Consider the following 15,535-nt stretch of genomic DNA (forward strand, 5'->3'; position numbering starts at 1 on the left):
CGTTGACCTGTCGCTTTCGGATGGTTATAGCTAAGATTCTGAACAAACACTAAAGCGATTTTGTTTTTGATATATGTATATATTTTATATGCTATTTATGATATGTATGAAACTTCACGTTATTACGGATCCTCCCGATCTATTAACAGTGCTTTTAGGTACCTCAAGCACCGGTCATCGTTCTCGTCGAACCCGTCGCTTGCGACGAAGGGCTCGACGAGTAAATTAACCCACAGACACAGCCCACTGAGTTTCTCGCCGGATCTTCTTAGGGTTCGTGTTAGCAACGTCGTCAGGTTTGAGCCCCGCGAGCTCACCTACTAGTTAAGGTTACGCTGAAATAGCCTCTCAAGTCTATCAGTTTAGATAGGAAAAAAAAGTAGAATCATGGTCACCCCACTAGCCGCGTGAAACATTTTCCGTGTATAAAATTCTCGTCATTTGCAAGTGACGGGTTTGATGGCTCGCGTGTGCTGTTGTCGTGAGGTCGGAGTTGGTCGTAAATAATTCACTGAATAACTACTATGTTAGTTTCGGAATCAAAAGGTCGGATGTGCACTGAATTTTTACGCGTATTTAATTCTTTACTGTGACTGAGTAATGAAGGTAGAGCGAAAACCGTTAGAACAAAAAATTTGGACAATTGATACATTTTATGTTGTAAGTATCCAATACGGAGAGATTTTTGGAATTTTCATTTTTTACCTAGCTAGTCTATGAGATGAACGCTTTCCATTACCAAATGCAGCTTTGTACATCTCTCTCCTACATGGACTTTTTGGAGGAATCCACAGAGCTGATCTTCGAGGTAGCTGGTGAAATTGCACGGATGAGGAACTTGTGTATATGCAAAATTATCTTGAAAATGTCGTTAGCACGATTCAGGTATATGAACATAGACTTGACTCTTCCAATTGTTTCATATTACGTGAATTCCACAAACGTTAGTAATTATCGCCTACCTCTACTTTCGTCTTCCTCCAAGTCTTCAAAGCAGCCAAATTTACCGTCAAATTTATGATACGAATGCATTTATTAATGCCTCACTTACTACACGTAGCTCGGAAGCTAGTGGCGCTTAAAAAACATGCAAATTTGAACCGTACCTTCATGTATATAACGCTATTCACGTTGTACTGGGCTTGGGTTTCGACAGCCACTGATTACCAATACGGGTCCTTTTCGAAATCAAACAATATGGGATGTCATACCGAAACACGTGATTAATACAGTAGGTCGAATTGTACTCGACGAGGTCGAGTACCGAATTAATTTCACACTAATGAAACTACATACGGACCTGAAGAGCGGCTGACTGAAATCTCAACGAGCCGTTAGTTTTATTTTTTTTAAGCCTAGCTTTTATCGCGGGGTTTGAGTGCGGCGATCGAATCAAGAAATTCCGTAACGAAAATTAACCTAACATTAAATTAACCCCACTCCGCCTACCATGTAGTTCGTGTTCAACACATTCACACGTTGAGCTTGTGTAGTGTTTGTAAATAAACGCACAGCGTGACGTCGCACTGCATACGCATCATGAAAAGTCTGCCCATCTCTCTCTCTCGCGCGGTCTAGCTTATGAGTGTGTAAGGGACAGTTAATGGTTTGCTTTTGTTAATGTTTATAAATATAGCGGGGTCTTATTTTATTATTGTTTTAATATTAAATTATTATTGTCTGATTATAATTGTATAAGTTGATAAAAAAATGCTATGCAATAGCTTTACCGCGGCAGTCCCCGAGTGCCACACGTGTTTTTTTTTAGTTACATTTAAAGGCACATCAATACCTTATTGTCTTTGTCGCGGGTACTACACAAGACGTTTGACAGATACCTGAATCCCGCTTACGACATTTTCAAGATAAGCTTGCATATATACAAGTTCCGAACAACAACATTCGGACCGTCGCTCTACCGAGCAATATCACCCGCTCGGTGGAAGATCTTCCACCCGTCATTATCTCTACATCTTCTGTTTTTGCGAGTCGTAGACTTAATTGAATTCACATTGACGATTCGACATCGTGTTTTTCATTACAGTTGGCACAATATTTAAGTGTCAACTTATCACACTACACTGATCTGCGATCAGAAAAATTTGTGCAGTTTTAGAAAAAACAGAAATAATGTAATGTTACTAATGTTACTCTTATGAGTCAGGTAGTAGGAGTACAGGTAGGTTCCACCACACTGCCTATTTCTGCAGTGAAGCAGTAATGCGTTTCGGTTTGAAGGGTGGGTCAGCCGTTGTAACTATACTGCGACCTTAGAACTTATATCTCAAGGTGTGTGGCGGAATTTACGTTGTAGATGTCTGTGGGCTCCAGTAACCAATTAACCCCAGGTGGGCTGTGAGCTCGTTCACCCATTTTTGCAATAAAAAAAAAAGAACTAGTTCCAACCTTATAGCCCACCGGTACTTGTGTAGATAACCAATTACATCCACCTGTTTAAAACAAACAAGACTGAATTGACCTACAAGCTCACGGCTTTTATAAACTGTATATCTCGTTGAGCATTAGAGGAATTTCTGCTGTCGGCAGAGGGATCTTTGAATTACTCATTTACAGAGGGTTCCGGGTAAGGGAAGATCCTTACGTTCGAACATATGTAAGTTCGGAACAGGTTTAGTGTGTAATAGCCTGCTTCATGAAAATCATGTTAATAAATTTAATAACTTGTCTTCTAATGAAGATACGTCTTTGAACTCTGTTGAATACGTATAGTAAATGTATGAACTAAGCGATTTGATATTGAAGAAAATTTAAATTAAGCTAAGACTAGGTCCCACAGTTTACTTTTTCTTTTTTAGTATGGCAATTGGCTTCTTGTGATACCATTGCTACCAGTGTTGGGTTTATAAAAATCTTCAATTGTTATGTATTTACTTTGAACGAAGCGAAATGAAGTAATTGTAGATTTTTTTTAAGCAAAATATGTACCTTGGAATGTAGTTTGTAAGTCGTCGTGGCCTAAGGGATAAGACGTCCGGTGCATTCGTGTTGAGCGATGCACCGGTGTTCGAATTTCAGGCGGGTACCAATTTTTCTAATGAAATACGTACTCAACAAATGTTCACGATTGATTTCCACGGTGAAGGAATAACATCGTGTAATAAAAATCAAACCCGCAAAAATTATAATTTGCGTAATTACTGGTGATAGTACCTCTTGTGAGGCCGCGCGGGTACCACCACCCTGCCTATTTCTGCCGTGAAGCAGTAATGCGTTTCGGTTTGAAGGGTGGGGCAGTCGTTGTAACTTACTTGAGACCTTAAAAGTTATATCTCAAGGTGGGTGGCGCATTTACGTTGTGGATGTCTATGGGCTCCAGTAACCACTTAACACCAGGTGGGCTGTGAGCTCATCCACCCATATCAGCAATAAAAAAAATAAAAAAAAACAACTCACTCATAAAACTGTGATATTTCCACAGATTTCCGTGGAATTTTAGAATGAACCAGAGGAGCCATATCTAGCGACTTTGTTTAATTTTTCCGCATTCTTCTTTTTCACAGATGGTAAATGGTTTATAAACACAATTACACGTTTAAATCTGAAGGAACACTAAATGAATAAAGTAAAACGGTTCATACAGTCTCGCTTATTTTTTGGCCAAGAGAAGAACCACCAATCTGGTCTCCGCGCAGAGGGGATGCGCGCTATTCGTGGGACTGCGAAAAAGGGTAGCGGCCATACACTAAGGACTCCCCTCCACTCTCGCTCAAACGTTCGATCCCCCCAGACAGAACCCGAACGATATAGGGGCGATGCTGACGTTAGCACTGTAGCCAGAGGTGTGGGGCATACCAAGCACGCCTGGCCGGCGGATTTGTCTAGGCGAATCCGACTCTAAGTCGGCAGACACGGTACGGACATAGATTTTTTTATTGCCCTTGTAAGTAGACGAGCATACAGCCCATCTGATGGTGAGTGGTTACTCGTTACCGTCGCCCATGGACTTCAGCTATGCCAGGGGCAGAGCCAAGCCGCTGCCTACCGTTAAGTACTCTCCTCAAGCCTCGTTCGAAGGAGGATATGTCATAGCGCTCGGGAAACAACGTGGAAGGGAGCTCATTCCAAAGTCGGATGGTGCGTGGCAAAAAAGTTCTCTGGAAACGCACTGTGGATGAACGCAGTGGCTCCTGGTAGTATGCGTGAATTCTACTCTGGTGGCGGTAGTAAAAACGAGATTATGGTATCATATCAAAGGTAAAATGACTAAAAGCGTTACTCTAGATATCTCTTGCCGTAAATTAATTACCCAAGAAATTAGCTTCACTATTAAACTATAATTAAAAACTGTTAAGCCATGTTGACGATTACCAAACAACAAAATTGTTCTATTAGGTAATGCAAATGCTTAATTCGAATCGATAATCAGGTCACGTTGATAACGATTTAATTATGCATGTACATTAGCCATTATAGCAGAGAAAATTAATATTTTATAGGGTAATTTGCTTCGAATTATTTTGTTATTACGAACTTTCCTTCGATTCGCTTAGATAAGCCGGAAGCTTATTGGATCATGAATAAAGTTTGGTTAATCCTGTACGATCGAAACACATCTGTATTTCGAAGCAGTTATGGGTTCCTGTTTGAAGGGTGGGGCAGCCGTTGATGGAACTGAAGGAGTGATTCCGAACTCGGCAAAAAGCAGTGGTGCCGTTGCCGCAGTGGTGGTAGGACCTCGGAATGTAATCTATACTAATATATAAATCTACAGTGGTTTTTACGGATGTTCCGTTATGACTAATGAACCATGCATCCGATTGACTTGAAACTTGGTATCCATGTGGAAAATACATGTATTTAATGGATAGGCTAATATTTATATGAGTGTTGGACTCCCTAATAATAATGAATATAAATAATAATGTTAATTTTAAATGCTCAGTGAAACGGGCGGGTACGGCTATATAGTTATATTATAAAGCTGAAGGGTTTGTTTGTTTGAACGCGCTAATCTCAGGAAATACTGGTCCGATTTGAAGAATTATTTCAGTGTTAGATAGCCCATTTCTTGAGGAAAGCTATAGGCTATAATAATATAACATCACGATAAGATCAATACAAGTGGAGCACCAATAAATAATGTTTCAAAATAGGGGTTTAAATAGCTCCTTAACATTTTATAATTCAAAAATATTTTCACTTTCTACGTAAATGAAGTGGGAGTAAAATTTAGCTTTATGCCACAGTAACTATTCCACCCGGGCGGAGTCGCGGGCAAAAGCTAGTATATAATAGCTATAAGACCGCTTATTGCACTAATGTATCTGCTTGTTGACTGTTTTTTTAAATGTTAATTGTGTTTTGGTGTGCAATAAAGTGTATTCTCTTTCTCTTTCTACATATACAAATAAAAATTAATAAAAGTATCTTGTTTAAACCAATTTACAGTGCAAAGTTTATTGTAAGTATCTATAATACCAACATTATTCAAAATATTACATAGTTACAAGTTAATGAGGGGACATTCAACGCGCATCGTTATTTATAAGTGACTCAAATTAACTATTATGACGACGAAGTTTCATTTTAGTAAACGCTTAATAAGCTTATTTGTCCTTAAAGTTTTCCTGTTTTTATTATTATTTTATATTAGGTTCGAGAAACAAAATTAAGTCCGTGCTAATAGCAGTAGAGTATTGAAACACTCATCATCATTCCTAATTATGTTCTTTTTTTTTGTTTTTTTTTTCCTACCTAAGCTGGTAGCGTTCTCGTCGAACCCGTCGCTTGCGACGAAGGACTCGGCGAGTAAATTAACCCACAGACACAGCCCACTGAGTTTCCCGCCGGATCTTCTCAGTGGGTCGCGTTTCCTATTCGGCGGTAGATTCTGCGAAGCACGGCTCTTGTTAGGGTTCGTGTTAGCCACGTCGTCAGGTTTGAGCCCCGTGAGCTCACCTACTAGTTAAGGTTACGCTGAAATAGCCTCTCAAGGCTACCAGCTTAGGTAGGAAAAAACAAAAAAAAACAGTGGTACAGCAGTTAGCGCCCTTGACTGTTGTGCCGAGGGTCGCTGGTTCGATTCTCACATCGGACAAACATTCTTGTGATGAACAGGTTTGTTTGTTATTCATCTGGCTATTTGTTTTCTATGTATATATGTATGTATTTAAATATTTTTTTATACCTTAGGTAGTTGGACGAGTTCACGACCCACCTGGTCGGTTACCGGAGCCCATAGACATCTACAACGTAAATGTCGCTACGTACCTTGAGATATAAGTTCTAAGGTCTCAGTTAGTTACAACGGCTGCCTCACCCTTCAAACCGAAACGCATTACTGCTTCACGGCAGAAATAGGTAGGGTGATAGTAGTAGGTACGTGCGAACTCACAAGAGGTCCTACCACCAGTAAAAAAGTTTCTGGTACCTATAACACAAGTCAGGGCTCTGCATTAAATAGCAAATGGGCGTTAGATTATTATCGTATATACAGACATTTGGGTTTACGAAGAGGCAGGCAAACGTTCATTATGAATTACGTTGAAATTATTTTTGGTGTAAAAGCACAGATATCTTGCAGCGGAACATTTTAATCTCACAATAAAAGATACGTCTCGGGCAATAACACATCAGGAGCGGATTATCATATGCCCTGATTTATGACAACGTAAAACGGGAACGTTGTAATTTATTTTTACGTTGCTAATGTAGGGTTGTCACAAATGAACATTAAAAAAAAAATTTTTTTTTTAGACATTTTTAATTTTACACGTCCGCACGGTTAGGTGGTGGTCCACTCTGCCTATTTCTGCCGTGAAGCAGTAATGCGTTTCGGTTTGAAGTGTTGGGTTGCCGTTGTAGCTATACTGAAACCTTAGAACTTATATCTCAAGGTGGGTGGCGCATTTACGTTGTAGATGTCTATGGGCTAGAGTAACCATTTAACACCAGGTGGGCTGTGAGCTCGTCCACCAATCTAAGCAATAAAAAAAAATTAGACAATTACACATTAATTTGTATTAGACAACGACTTGGTTCGCTAGTATCAATCAAACCCGCAAACCAATACTTTTTTTTTATTGCCCTTGTAGGCAGTCGAGCATAAGGCCCACCTGATGGTGAGTGGTTACCGTTGCCCATGGACGTCAACAATGCCAGGGGCAGAGCCAAGCCGCTGCCTACAGCTTAATACTCTCCACAAGTTTCGTTTGAAGAAGCACATGACATATCGAGAAACACCGTGGAGGGGAGCTAATTCCAAAGCCGGATGGTACGTGGCAAAAAAGATCTCTGGAAACGCACTGTGGATGAACGCGGCGGTTCCAGGATGAACTCTATTCCGGTGGAGGGCGCTGCGATGGTATAAACGAGAAGATAGAATCATCTCAAGCAATTCCTCAGAGCACTTCCCATGGAACATACGGTACAAAATACAGAGGGAACCGAAGTCCCTCCGCAGACCCAGAGGGTCCAAACGATCCGTGAGAATGGGATTATCGACAATCCGAACGACCCTTTTCTGTACTTATGCTACTTTTGCTGTTAGTAGTTAGTTAGCTAGTTAGCTGCTGTTAGTTAGCTAGCTTTAGATCTTTAATTGAATTTGGAAACAACGGTACTTTGTGATTCTAACAAATCAAATGGTGGTATTTCTTTCATCAATATGGGTATTTGTCATGTGTTTTCATTTTCAAGGTTGGGGCAACAGGTATATAATACAATTGAGGCTTCTATTTTGTCTCAACACCTCAATGTTGACGCCGCCAATTGATGTGGTTTGTGTGGTTCGGATAGCTACTTCATAAGCTGCTCTAATTCTCTAGTGAAATAAAAAAAGAAGACGTGTGGTGTCGTGGGACACCGGATAGGAACGAAGTTCCTTATTATAAAAATATTAATTTTAAGTTCTATTCGAGGTATAAAGAAAATAAAACTGGAGGTTTCGCAACAACCCACGGTCATTCGGTAGCGTGCGAACTTATTGTGGTATACTTCATTCACGATTGTTTGCATTAGAGTAAGTGTATGGCGCAAACGAACGCTCTGAGATCGTGCTCAACGAATTATAAATAAATATGTTATTTTTTGTACGTTATTACAAAGTTAAGTCGTACACTGTGTGCGTTACTAATAAAATCTTACGTTACGGACGTTTTTTCCCCGTTAGGGTACCCCCCGCATCGTGCCATAAGGAACTTCGTTCCAAATATATATATATATATATTTAAACAAACCCGTGAAAACCCTACGATTTACGTATATATATTTTTTATCATCGCACAGCCCTGCCCTGTACGTATTTCGATAAATCAAACGTTTGAATTATTAAAGTCGCCGGGGAGTTTCTATTTTGACCGCATTCGGTTAATGTGGATAAGTGATGGATTGCTATTCGATTGTTTATCTTTCTTACTTTATATTATTATAATTTATATAATTTATATTATTATAATATAATTTTACGCCTATTTTTTTTTTTCTACCTATGCTGATAGCCTTGAGAGGCTATTTCAGCTTCACCCTAACGTTTGTAGGTGAGCTCGCGGGGCTCAACCGGAGAGTTGCTAACACCGACCCTAGCAAGAGCAGTGCTTCGCAGAATCTACCACCGGATCGGAAACGCGACCCACTGAGAAGATCCAGGGAGAAACTCAGTGGGCTGTGTCTATGGGTTAGTTCGCTCGTCGAGCCTTTCGTCTCAAGCGACGGGTTCGACGAGGACGGTGACTGGTGCTTCTGGTGCCTAAAAGCACCGTTAATGGATCAGGAGGATCCGTAATGACGTGCTTTGGGCGACGTCGACGGTTTACCATTCGGTCTACTGGGTCGGGTATGTAGTTTCGAGCGGCTACGATGAGACGGTTCTCATGTCGTGCCACCTTCTCAAAATGGCGCAACAACGCCTAGAGATGTCGCTTCTTAATTTAGACTCTCGGTTATTGTAGCTCTGTATCATACAAAAAAAAAATCCAATGATTAATAGTTGTTCACGCATCGCACGCTCGATCCTTTACTGGTGGTACTGGACCTCTTGTGAGTTCGCGCGGGTAGGTACCACCACCCTGCCTGTTTCTGCCGTGAAGCAGTAATGCGATTCGGTTTGAAGGGTGGGGTAGCCGTTGTAACTATACTTGAGACCTTAGAACTTTATCTCATGGAGTGTGGCGTATTTTACGTTGTAGATATCTATGGGCACACCAGGTGAGCTGTGAGCTCGTCCACCTTTTTAAGCAATAAAAAATATATATTGTATCTCTATTTCATTACTGGTATTACTGCGCAAATTTTCGCTACCAATAGAATCGAGCTGTGTGTGACGGGAGAAACGCGTGCGGTTGCAATTGGTCAAGAATATTGTTTCCTTACCCCACTATCCTGTAAAACTGTACGATTACTGATACAGAATCCACACGCCAACTTTTTTTTTTCAAAAATACGCATCATTTAATTTCACTGAAATCTCAAATCTAAAAACATTAATAGCAATTTTAAGTGCGGAAAATCTATGGCCGCTACAATAGTTATTGTTACCCAGGGACCTATCTATCTACGCCTACCTATTCTTACCGCGAATCAGTAATGCTTTCCCGTTTGGAGGGCGACGCAATATAGAACTAGGATATAAAATTCATGTCTCAAATTGGGTGGGGTATTCATATTGGCTCCGGTAATCCGTAATACCAGGTGGGCTCATTCAACCAGCTTAGCCATAAAAAAGACGGTGTTTTCTAAGATGGTATTCCAGCTACGCGCAAATGGGCAGGTAAGCCCACGAGCTCAACTTGAGCGAATTAGCTAACACTAGCCCTAACAAGAGCAGTGCTTCGCAGAATCTACCATCGGATCGGAATCGCCAACCACCGTGAAGATCCGGCGAGAAAGTCAGTGGGTTACCAAAACATAGGATCTTATGCATGTAATGCCGAGATATATTATGTATATTTATGTATAGACAATAAGAATTTGAAGCAATTAGCAAGTAGTAAAATTATATCTTTAAAAAATCTTTAAAGATCTAACAAGATTTCGATCTGAACCTTTAGTTATCTAAGCCGTTATCACATAGACGCTTCCATTAAGTAATTAAACTTTTACCACTCGAGCTTTTAATGAAAAAGCTCAGTTCAGGATCAAAAGTGAAACTTTAATCAGTTGACTCGAACTTGGAAGTTATAAAGTCGACATTTTTCTAACGCTTTTTTATTCTTTGGAAAGAAAACGTAAAGTTCTAACTGTTAATAGGTTTAGCGAGACAGTATAGTAGTATAGTTTCACTAGAGATAAAAGCCCATTCCGAGCTTTTGAACGGAGCAAACTTAGAGACGCGATGTTGTGTTGCTACCGAAGCCCATTGCTACAACAATACCGTACCATACGACACATGTTAACGAGATATTAATAACGCTACGAACACGTGCCCGGACGATTTCATTTTTAATACCTAAGTAAGACAGGGAACTAACCGCCAAACTTTGCTTTATTACTAGTAAAAGGGTATTTTGTAAGCCCTTACGACTAAGTCCTACCACTCCTCTATTTCTTCCGCGAAACGGCAATACGTTCTGGTCCGAAAAATGGGTTATACAGATACACTACGCAATTGAGTTTTTGACTTTATGTCCCAAGATGGATGGCTGCTGATGGGTGGTGATCTCTGGTCACTATGAAACACAAGAAAAGCTGTGAGCTCCTTCACTTAATTGATCAATAAAATGAAAAACAAAACAATTGATACGACGCCATCGGTAGGCAGCGGCTTGGCTCTGCCCCTGGCATTGCTAAAGTCCATGGGTAACGGTAACCACTCATCATCAGGTGGGCCGTATGCTCATCTGCCTACAAGGGCATTAAAAAATAAAAAAGGGACTCAAATTCAAATTCAAACTCGACTGAAGATTGAAGTTCCAATTAGTTTAGTGCAATTTTTGTTGTTATTATCCCAACTTAGAAACCGGACCACATAATTGCCCTGCGGCAGAAATAGGCAGTAGTATGGAGCCAATTATTTATTGAGGATTTCGTCACGCCCTTAGACCGGTAGGTAAAATAGAGGGTTAGGCTGTAACGAAACAGGCAAAGATACGGTCACTGCAGTCGAATGAAATTGATAAGTTCTTGCCAGAAACGCAATAAGACTTTATTCATCTTCAACCACTAGGTCTGCGAACCATATAAACAAGCGCCAGTCTCGCTTTCTGTTTTCTAAGGGTAAACAGTGGAGCACTGCTCAGTGGCATGGTGAACGATTCAGTAGGAGCGACCCAATTTTTTGCGTATCATTCGAGAATGACAGACGGTGCTGATATGATTGTAACTATACTTGAGACCTTAGAACTTATATCTCAAGGTGGGTGGCGCATTTACGTTGTGGATGTCTATGGGCTCCAGTAACCACTTAACACCAGGTGGGCTGTGAGCTCGCCCACCCACATATCAATAAAAAAAAAAAGTTTGTCCATTATATTATTACTCCTAAGATTCCACTTTTTTGTACACCGTAGCAAATATTACATGCGGCAAATATAGCGTTATTGACATTCAGTCAAATTAAATTTTAATACTCGAACACGGGTTCATCAAGCCTTTTTTGTCAATTTGTCTAAGAGTTATTTGATAAAAACGTGGCACATTAAATAAAATATATGTGGGTAATTGGCGTAAGTTTTGACCTGAAATACCATTACCTTGTTAATAATTTAAATCGGACAAGCTTTTTATTTAGCGATATGGCGTTTTTGTTTAATAGAATATATTTTAGTGGTAGGTCCTCTTGTGAGTACGCACGGGTATGTACCACCCCCTTCCTATTTCTGCCTTGAAGCAGTAATGCGTTTCGGTTTGAAGGGCGGGGCAGCCGTTGTAACTATACTTGAGACGTATTTACGTTTTAGATGTCTATGGGCTCCAGTAACCATTTAACACCAGTTGAGCTGTGAGCTCGTCCATCCATCTAAGCAATTAAAAAAAATTATGAAGCTAGAAGTGTAGTGTTTCTATTCCTAACATGTCATGACATGTCCTATTCATAATGTTTAAAAGGAAGTTCTAGCAGAATCCTTGGGTTTCGTGTTCCTCATAAGCGACTCACGACTTGATGATTATAGTCTATTCAGATGTTAACCAGAAGATACGGCATACCTCTAGTACTAGATTTTTATCTTCCCGATTTTCTATCTCTCGCATTCTCTGTTTTATTATCTTTTTCGCTTATTTATACCGCAAAGTGTTTACGCCTTTCAGTTTGCAGGCTGCAGTCACGTCAGATTATGATACAATTGAGAATTGAAACCCATGTCAAAAGGTGGGTGGGATATTCACATCATGTCAATTATGGGGTCCGAAATCCATCGGTTAAATCGATAATACATAGACGTATTATCGACTAGTACTACTAGTACAGTAAAAATATCAAAGTAAATAGTTTGACCAAAATTGTTATTTGCTATTTTACTTTAAAAATCCAGCCATTTATAATAAATGGAGCTAGATAAATTATGTTTAAAGTCTAAACTGTGGTCCATGAATGCGATGGAACGATATTTAATGTGTAATCTGGCATTTTGAAACAGCAAGCTTTGGCGTGAATCCAAAGGTTTCAACTAATGCCAATTTACACATAGTATTAAACGCTTGTAGTAGACAAGCGGTATTCTAAACTTTTTACAATTAGATTTGAATTCTCGGTACACGAAGACAACTCTGTTTTACTTTCATGTTATAAAAGATATATTTGAGTGATTTAAATACAAAAATGTACCCACCGATTCATGATTAATTTTTTAAAACGTCAAAGCAATCTGGTGACGAAAACCCTTTCAGAATTCCACAGCAATTAAACCAGTCTCTGGCCTAAGGCCAATTTTCGAGGCCATGCCATTGCCAGATACAAAGCGCAGATTGAATTGAATTTCAAAGTCATTTTTCTGCGGTTTAATTAAGTTTTCATTGTTAATTTTATGAAGTTTGAAAAAAGCCGGTGCGAATTGTAAGGGGTCACTGTGGCAATTATCGAGGTTTTCTGTGGGAATAAAGGTTTTAACGCATTTTTTCATCACCTCTTCAGTACAGAGAGAACTGAACTTGATGAATTATATTATAAATTGGTAAACGTTACGAAAACATGGACGGGAACGACACCAGAATTTACTTAATGCGTTTTATCAAATTCCCAATTTTGGATTTTTTTTTGTTTTTTTTTTTTTTTTTTTATTGCCCTTGTAGGCAGACGAGCATACGGCCCACCTGATGGTGAGTGGTTACCGTCGCCCATGGACTTCAGCAATGCCAGGGGCAGAGCCAAGCCGCTGCCTAACGAAATTTGGATGTTGCGTGGAAACAAATACCTTTAACTTCATATTTTGGATAAATTCAAACGCTTATATGTATTAAATCTTGAATGAGAGCCAAATAGTTGCAAACAATAAAATATATTTTAAAGTTTCGTAACCTATCGAGAGCTTAATTTGGACTTTCGTTACAAAACTTTTTATTACAAACGAAAAAGTTTTAATTTTGTTCAATTACCACCAAATTTGCATCTCTTACATTTTGTATTAAAAAAAATCTTCCTCACCTGATTCCTCAATGAGGATCTCTTGTTGACTCTTCACGCAGTACTGCAGCAGTATACTGAGCAGTACGAAGGAAATGAAGCGCGCCTGTGACAACATTGTCGGTAGGCGCATCATTACCTCCAAATTTTATCGATACGCACTTTACACATCACTAGCACCCACTCCCGTTAAGGACCCGGCATTCGATTCTGTAACAAAGAAATATTAATATTAGTAGCGGTTTTTTATTAATATGTTCGCTGACTTACATAATCAAATAAACAGTTTTATTTTATAAATCATATAAGTTAACATGCTAATAATGGTCTAATAAGTAAGTCATACATCGTATTTCCGCGGACATCTTTTTCTATCTAGCATCTAGTAACTATGCGCCTAAAACGTGTTTGCGGATTTATTCTTTTAAAATCAAAAGCTTGCACGGCTCCGTTTAATTGATTACATCTGGCTGAGTTTATTGTTTTTATTGTACAATTTTTTTTATCATATTTTAATCTGTATAAGTTACACGAGATAATCCTATATTGGGCCTATTTGTCGCATCGTTATCTGTACACATTATTTGAGGCCGTCTGTTAAATAAAAAAATAATTAGATTAAATCCAATCTAAATCTGTAACAGAAGAAGTTCACGATTAGATTTTGATTCCTCACCAATGCGTAAAGCGTGTATTGCGTAATACAAAAAAAAACAAGAGGCTGAGGTTTTAAAGTTTTAAATTTTTGGAAACATTTCGTTATATTTATCGAAATTAATAAAAAAGGCGTCGTTTTGGCGAGGCTTGGACGAAGCTTATATGGAGCAGTAGATATATGTGGGCCGAAATATAGAAGATAAATAGTGGAAAATTAAGGTAAACTAACTTATAACACAATGTGGGTCGCGTTAACTATCGTATCAGAAGCAATCCAGCAAATTCTGAATCACGCCAACGATAATATCCATGTAACTCTGCAAATGCTCTAGTAAAAGTATTGGATTCCAAAAAAAAAAAGGCTGTCGGTCTACTGAAAAATTTTTAGATCCACAGAAAGTCTTCCTATAGTAGTTGTCACTATATCTTTTTTTTTTAATGCTGTATAGGCAGACGAGCATACAGCCCACCTGATGGTGAGTGGTTACCGTCGCTCATGGACGTCAACAATGCCAGGGGCAGAGCCAAGCCGCTGCCTACCGTAAAAACTACCCTTCAAACCGAAACGCATTACTGCTTCACGGCAGAAATAGGCAGAGTGCTGGTACCTACCCGTGCGGACTCACAAGAGGTCCTACCACCAGTAATTACGCAAATTATAATTTTGCGGGTTTGATTTTAATTGCAAGATGTTATTCCTTTCAGCAATGCCAGGGGCAGAGCCAAGCCGCTACCTACAAAATTTCTCTACATTACTAATTAATCTACATTACTTTTTGATAAAAAGAAGACCTATATCAGTTAATTATAAAGAGTATCAAGCGAGTTCATTAAAAAAATACTAGCTACATTATTACCGCATAACCCAAATACTTTTTCATGCGTAACCGTGAAATTCCACCCCGAAATGACTCTACAAACAGCCGGATGAATAAAGAAAGGTTTTTACAAAGATATAATACAGAATGATTGATGTTTTGATAAGCTCACTCGTTACGAGCAAATTAAGTTGTCAATCCAACATGGCGTCCGGGTATTGTCGTTATAGTCAACGTATTCGATCTTATTGGATAATTTTTTTTAGATTTAAAATTATTGTTGCAAGAAAATGTTTGATCTTTAAGGTTACCGTAAGTTTTTTTTTTAATTTATATCTAATTTGTATTTTTTGACGACTGTCCCATGCTGCAAGCCAGAACTTATGATTTTGGGACAGAAATATGCAAGTTTGAGCTATCCACCCTTACGATCTAAAGTGAAGATGCTCTTTAAGGTTGCAGTAAGATTTTTTTATTTAGGTACGTCTCGTGAGACGGGACGAAGACCATCTAGTGAAAATCGCATTAAGCTTGCCAGAACAAA

General features: G+C 39.2%; 1 protein-coding gene across 1 annotated transcript in view; it reads right to left on the reverse strand.

The window, feature by feature from the left end:
- LOC105842638 (nephrin) overlaps window positions 1-15,535 on the reverse strand; it is a 435,127-nt gene that overhangs the window by 214,014 nt on the left and 205,578 nt on the right. Inside the window, exon 2 of the mRNA XM_038020059.2 lies at window positions 13,538-13,726. Within this exon, the coding sequence (XP_037875987.1) occupies window positions 13,538-13,652 (115 nt within the window). The 5' untranslated portion in view covers window positions 13,653-13,726. The remainder of the gene's footprint in view (window positions 1-13,537; window positions 13,727-15,535) is intronic.

The sequence above is a fragment of the Bombyx mori genome, chromosome 24 (genome assembly GCF_030269925.1).
Source record: "Bombyx mori chromosome 24, ASM3026992v2".
Lineage (NCBI taxonomy): Eukaryota > Metazoa > Arthropoda > Insecta > Lepidoptera > Bombycidae > Bombyx > Bombyx mori.